The sequence below is a fragment of the Myodes glareolus genome, chromosome 6 (genome assembly GCF_982192425.1).
Source record: "Myodes glareolus chromosome 6, mMyoGla1.1, whole genome shotgun sequence".
In the NCBI taxonomy this organism is placed as follows: domain Eukaryota; kingdom Metazoa; phylum Chordata; class Mammalia; order Rodentia; family Cricetidae; genus Myodes; species Myodes glareolus.
The window spans coordinates 8,440,446-8,447,461 of NC_142031.1; the positions used below are offsets into that span (position 1 = coordinate 8,440,446).

At 47.3% G+C, this 7,016-nt stretch overlaps 2 protein-coding genes across 3 annotated transcripts in view; one reads left to right on the top strand and one right to left on the bottom strand.

The window, feature by feature from the left end:
• Positions 1–1,170, bottom strand: part of Mtor (mechanistic target of rapamycin kinase) — a 115,758-nt gene extending 114,588 nt beyond the window's left edge. Inside the window, exon 1 of one of the 2 annotated variants that reach the window (XM_048461655.2) lies at positions 1,042–1,170. The gene's annotated coding sequence lies outside the window, so the exon portion shown is untranslated. Of the gene's footprint in view, positions 1–743; positions 764–1,041 lie in introns of those variants that run through there. The other variant, XM_085690292.2, reaches the window with a different exon arrangement.
• A 3,596-nt stretch (positions 1,171–4,766) lies between these two features.
• Positions 4,767–7,016, top strand: part of Ubiad1 (UbiA prenyltransferase domain containing 1) — an 11,973-nt gene continuing 9,723 nt past the window's right edge. The window contains exon 1 of the mRNA XM_048461632.3: positions 4,767–5,607. Within this exon, the coding sequence (XP_048317589.1) occupies positions 5,079–5,607 (529 nt within the window). The 5' untranslated portion in view covers positions 4,767–5,078. The remainder of the gene's footprint in view (positions 5,608–7,016) is intronic.

Here is a 7,016-nt window from a genome sequence, read left to right on the forward strand (position 1 = left end):
CTGACAGGAAGGGGCAACTGATTACAGTTGTGAGCTGAAAGGGACCACTCATTCCTCAACTCTGTGCCGTTTCCCCAGTGAGTTTACAATTCAGGGGGACTATAAAAAGGAGGCTAGCTCACAATGTCATGGAAATGACATGCACACCCATCCTGCCAGATTACACTAAAAAGCAAACACAATTCCTAATTAAGCACAGAACCCTGGGTTCTATTCCCAGCATCACATAACCAAGGCAGGATAGCACACACTTTTAAAGCCCAGCACCAAGAAGTGCTGGCAGAAGGATCAGAAGTTCAAGGTCATGCTCTAGGAGATGGGAAAATAAATTGAGGAACAAATGGTTTTGAAAAACTTTCAAACACTGCACTGCTGTCTAGAAAAAAGGGTACTACAAAAGGAACCAGACCCTTTTAGGGAGGAAGGAACCACTCCTGAGTGTGTACACACACGAGGCAGCAGGAAGAAGGCCAACACGAAATTTAAATTCTCACGAAAGCAGAGCGTCATTTTAGGCTTTCCCTACAAGCCAGCTGCCCCAGGCTGAATTCAAAGTAACCACTTGGAGTCACAGAATCCCAAAGGTTTTGGTCATGCCTTAGAGAAGTTCACGTTGAAAGGTTGAAACAAGAAGTGAGGACACGGGCGAGGCAGACACAGCGTGAGCTCGGAGGGTGGAACCCAGCTCAGCTCAGAGGTCTGGGTCCCCGACAGGTCTCAAGGTGCGGGATAGGGGGACTGACCCCGGTCTAGGAGGCTGCAGCTCCCAGGGGCAGGCTCCACCGTCTGTAGGTGGTTCTCGAGGGGTGACCGAGACCGAGCATGAGACCTAAAGGCACCACGGCAGGCCCGGAGCAGATCCGCCAACCTGGGGGTCTCCCCGAGGGCGCTATGCGGGCCGCCCCGGTGGCGGGGCTGGTGTAGAGGCGCTGCCTGGTCCAGACGGGTGGCTTCCCGGGCCTCCCCCAGCACGGCCCAGACTGGCCGTGAGCCTGGACATCCCTCCGGCCGCAGGTGCTCGGCTCCAGGCCCCAGACTCACCGCGCGGCTTCGGCCACCGCCTCAGCTGCTGCCGCCTGAGCCGGTACCGCCGCTTCAGGCCCCCAGTCCCACCACCCGCCTTCCCCGCTGTCCTCTGGGCCCGGGAGGGGGAGGCGGGCTCGCAAGCCCGACAGCCAATCAGCTGGCCGAGAACGAAGATGGGCAGGAACATTCACCAATAATCATGAAAAAGTGAAGCTTCGGGACCGGCTTCTAACGGGGCGGGGATTGTTCAAATAGACAAAACACGCGGCCAGTGGCAGGCGAAAGAAGCTTAAGACTTTTCCGGAGAACCAATCAGTTGTGAGTTGATTTCGGTCACTTCCACGTACACATCCGGTGCGTCGCTACTACGGTTCCCCTCCGTGTGTGTTGTGACCGTGTAGCGCCCGGGTCTAGGGACTGCGCGGACCTATTGGAAGAGCTGGGTAGAGATTGGGGACCGCGCCCGACGTGCTGCTGAGATGGAGCCGAGTGTCTGACTCCCTCGAATGACTGCAGACTGCATGCTATCTTGGAAACCAGTTTACTAGAGAACTCGTGATTTCTCCTTTGTAAAATTTAATATGCATTTGGAAGTTTTTATTTTCTTCTCACTGCCCCCAGATTGCCTTACTTTTGAAAAGGTCATTCTCGAGAGACAATCACCAAGAAACTACTTTAAATGCAAGATTTTAAAGCAAAATCCTTTTTTTTTTTTTAAATCTGTCAAACAGGCAATAGCCGGAGCTATAGATGTAAGTCGGTTGATTGACTGCTTGCCCAACATGCATGAAAATCGTGGATTCAATCCCCAGAACCACATAAAGGACACGCCTGTAACCCCAACATTCTTGGAGGTTGGAGGAACAGTAATTCAATGTCGGGGCTAGAGAGAAGCCTCGTGGCTAAGAGCATTGGCTGCCCTTCCAGATAGCCTACACTCAGTTGATGGCTCACAACTCCGTCTAACTCCGGTTCCGGTTCCAGGGGATCTGATGCCCTAAACAGGGCTCTGCCTGCGTCAGGCAAACACGTGGTGCATAGACGAACACACAGGTAAAACACCAATATATAAAAATAAATATTAAAAAATTCAAATGAAATTTATGCACATCCTTTTTGTGTAATCTTTACTTTTTATATCAGTTGTGATAAAACATCGAAAATTCCTAAATAGCTCGAATTTGAATAAAATGTTAAATACATTAATATTGAGAGAAACATAAAGCTATTAATAACTATAATGCAGACAAATATTTGCTAATAAGGTAAAGGTTCTCAATTATATTTTTAAAAGTTACATTTTAAAATTAAGAAACAAAAAAGAAACTTCCAGAGTACAAATTATACTACTGTAGTACCTTTTATAAAACATTGGTACATTTCTTAGGTATTAAATTGGAGAAATGCTGATGGGCCTGATATCCCATGCCTTTTAATCCCAGCACTCTGGAGACAGAGACAGGCATATATTGTGAGTTCCAGGATAGCCAAGGCTGTTACACAGAGAAACCCTGTTTCAAAAACAATCACCAAAACAAACAAACAAATAAATAAATTGGGGAAATGCCAATTAAAATGTAGTGAGACTTGTGGAAGACATTCTTTTCTTATTTTTGGGGAGGGGTTCAAGACAGGGTTTCTCTGTGTAACAGCCTTGACTGTCTTGGAACTTGCTTTTGTAGACCAGACTGGCCTTGAACTCACAGAGATCCACCTGCCTCTACCTCCCAAATGCTGGGATTAAAGGCCTGCGCCGGCACTGCCCATCAGAAGACATACTTTCTTTAGATATTATAGAAAAAAAGATCTCAAAAAACTCCATGTGGTCTCCATGTAGTTAGGTAGATGTAGGTCGTGACTTGGGGCAGACCAGGTTCCAGGAAATAGACTAAAAGCAACTCAGCTCTTACAGTAAATGGAAACTTATTTTTAACAATGCAGCATAAGGCCTCCTGCCTTCAAAATGGAGTCAGGCAGGTTCCTCAACCCTGTCTCAAATATCTATATCTACATCTGTCTGTCTGTCTGTCTGTCTGTCTGTCTGTCTGTCTGTCTCTGTGAGTGTAACATTTCTCTAGTTTAATACATAAGAAATGTAACAATGTTTTATAATTTAATTTTTTTTAACTACTTGGGAGCTTTTTCCTTATTTACAAATATACACCTGTAATCCGGGCACCTGGGCACCTGAAGCTGAGTTCCAGGCTACATTTGATGCTGTGTCAAAAAGTAAGAGAGGGCCAGCAAGATGATCCAGGATAAAGGCACTTGCCACCAAACCTAAAGACCTGAGTTCAAACCCCAGAACCCACATGGTGGATGGAGAGAACTTAACCCTGCAAGTTGTCATGTGACCTAGCACACATGCATCACCCCATAAATAAACATTTGAAAAAATAGCATTAATTTAAAGTATAAAATAAATATTTGAAAAGGGAAAATAACATTAATTAAAGAAGAAAATGTGAAATAAGGAGTGGAAAGATGGCTCATTGGCTGAGGATCGGCTGCTCTTTCAGAGGGCTCCCGTTCAGTTCCTCATATCAGGTAGCTCACAACAGCCTGCAAACTGTGGGATTGGGATGTAGGTCAGGTGGTAGTTTATCTACCTAGAGGGTAGGATCCTTGGCACCACCTAAAACCAAGTGTAGGGGTGAGTGTTTATAATCTCAGCACTCGGTGTCAGATCAGAATTTCAAGGGCATTATGGGCTACACTGCCAGTTCCAGGCCAGTCTGGGATTCACAGGCCCCTGTAATTTTATTACTGGATTTTATGTGAATCTGTGTTTTGCCTACATGTATTTAGCTACTGTGATCTTCCTACATGTATGCATACCATATGTGTGCCTAGTGCCCTTAGAGGCCAGAAGAGGGCACCAGATGCCCTGGAACTGAATTTAGAGGTGGTTATAGTTGCCTTCTGGGTGCTGCGAATTGAACCCAGGTCCTCAGGAAGGGAAGCCACTCCTTTTAACCACTGAACCCTCTCTCCAGTCCTTTTTCCAAATAAAGAAATAAAATCCCAGTCTGTTGTGTAGGTCTTTGCATCTTAGTACACAGCCACAGCAAACTTCCTAGTTCTTTTTCTTACAGCTATACATATATAATCCATAACATTGCACCATATTTTTTTCCTGGCTCTCTATTTATAAGCATTTATTTCTTCTTCTTCTTCTTCTTCTTCTTCTTCTTCTTCTTCTTCTTCTTCTTCTTCTTCTTCTTCTTCTTCTTCTTCTTCTTCTTCTTCTTCTTCTCTCTCTCTTTCTTTTGGTGTTCTGTTTCTCTCCTTTTCCCTTCTCTTCCCTCTTCCCTCTTTTCTTTCTCCTTTTTCTTCTTTAAGACAGGGTCTCATGCAGCTTGGGTTGGCCTCGAACTCATTATATAATAAGGGATGTCCTTGAACTTTCTTTCTGACATCATCTTCCAAGTTCTAGGATCACAGAGAGGCACCACCAGGCCCAGCTTGCACACAGCATTTTCAACGTAGGATTTATTGGGGTAACTATCCCCATCACAATGAGTCTTATATCAGTAAGCGAACCGGCCCAATACATCGCAAAGCGACACTCCCTGAAATCCTTGGGGTACTAACCGGATCATTTTCCAGTGACTCTTGCTTTTAGTTTATTTGTTGAACCCAGGTTCTGGCCTTTGACCACGCCCCTCGCCGGCCACGCCTCTCGCCGGCCTTCTCCCGGCCCTGCTAGTCCGGGGCCTGGGTTTCCCGGCCGGCCTCTTGAGGCCGATGCACAAGATGGCGGCGCCGGCGGCCCGCTGGAGGCCGCGGGCTGTGGCGTGTTGTTGAGTTGTGGTGCCGGACAGGGAACCACACAGGCCTCGCTCAGGTGACAGGTGGTCGTGGCAGTGCCGCCGGCCCCGTTGGGGTGCATGGCCAGCTCTCTGCTGTCCCATGTTTATACCGCCTCCCAAACCCTGTCCCGGGGCGGAACTAAAGAAAGGTCAGGTCAGGCTGCCCAGCCTATCTTCGTCCTGGGGCGGTCCCTGTGAGTGGCTCACTTTTAGAATTGACTTCAGCCACGTGTCACTTCCATGGCTGCGTTGCAGGCCCCGGGGGAGAAGATTAATATCCAGGCAGGAGAGACGACCAAGGTCGGGGACAGGGACCCTCTGGGGAACGACTGGCCCGAGCAGGACAGCCTTCCACCGCGTTCCTGGAGACAGAAGTGCGCCTCCTATGTGTTGGCCCTAAGGCCCTGGAGCTTCAGTGCCTCACTCACCCCTGTGGCCCTGGGCAGTGCCTTGGCCTACAGATCCCAGGGTATCCTGGATCCCAGGCTCTTGGTGGGCTGTGCAGTGGCTGTCCTGGCTGTTCACGGGGCCGGCAATTTGGTCAACACTTACTATGACTTTTCCAAGGGCATCGACCACAAAAAGAGTGACGACAGGACTCTGGTGGATCGAATCTTGGAGCCCCAGGATGTTGTTCGGTTTGGAGTCTTTCTCTACACCCTGGGTTGTGTCTGTGCCGCTTGCCTCTACTACCTGTCCACTCTGAAACTGGAGCACTTGGCTCTCATCTACTTTGGAGGCCTGTCGAGCTCCTTTCTCTACACAGGAGGTAAGAATTGACCTGTTTCCTGCTCTAAGGTCTCAGTTGACTGAACTGGGAACTCTTCCTTTACATAGGAACTGTAGAAGTGTCAAAGACTAAACCAGATGACTTGACTGGAAACCCAAACTTTGTGTGCCATGGCTACTTTGGAAACTTTAAGTTGTGAAGACCCTGTTTCTGCAGTTGATTATGAACATTACCAGCTGGAGACATGGCTTAACTTTTAAGATGTCTTACTTTGGGGCTGGAGAGATGGCTCTGTGAACACTGGCTGATCTTCCAAAGATCCACATGGTGTCTCACAACCATCTACAATGGGATTTGTCTGTCCTCTTTTAGCATGCAGGCATATATTCATACAGAGCACTCATGTACGTAAAATACATAAATAGACCTGGTAGGGGAAATACATGCTCACAAAGTGGCCCTCCTAGAGTGAGTCTTAACCACTGCATCCAGATGTGCTGCGCTGACCCCTGCAATTTCCCCAAATGCAGGAAACTCGATTGCATTAGGGGGAAAAAAAAAGGAAAAGGAAAAAGAAGAGAGAGAGAGAGAGAGAGAGAGAGAGAGATCTTATTGTTCTTGCAGAGGACCCATGTTCAGTTCCCAGCACCTATGTTGATTTCAGCACACACTTGATTTCAGCTCCAGGGGATCCAACACCCTCTTGGGGCCTCAGTGGGCATCATCAGCACACATGCACACAAAGAAACACACACATATAACGACATAATGTAGGCTGGCAAAATGACTCAGTAGATAAAGGCTCCTACCACGAAGCCTGATGAACTTTGAGTTTGATCTCCAGGACCCACGAGGTAGAAGGAGAGGACCCAACTTCTAAAAGTTGCCTTCAGACCTCTCTCACACAAGTGCACGCACTCAACATAGAACAAGTTTAGCTCTGAAGCTGGGCAGTGGTGGCCTTTAATCCCAGCACTCGGGAGACAGAGGCAGGTGGATCTCTGTGAGTTCGAGGCCAGCCTGGTCTCCAAGAGCTAGTTCCAGGACAGGCTCCAGAGCTACAAAAAAACCCTGTCTCAAAAAACCAAAAAAAAGGGGGCTGGAGAGATGGCTCAGAGGTTAAGAGCATTGCCTGTTCTTCCAAAGGTCCTGAGTTCAATTCCCAGCAACCACATGGTGGCTCACAAACATCTCATAATGGGGTCTGGTGCCCTCTTCTGGCCTGCGGGTATACACACAGACAGACTATTGTATGCATAATAAATAAATATTTAAAAAAAAAAAAGAAAAAGTTTAGCTTGTAATCAGAAAGCATGGTAATAACTATATAGACCGTTAACATAGGCATTTAATTTAATAACTAAGTAGACTATTAACATAGGCGTTTAATTTTTTTGTCATCTTCCCTTTTAATCTCTAGGGATCTTTGTGTATCTAGTCCGTCACTA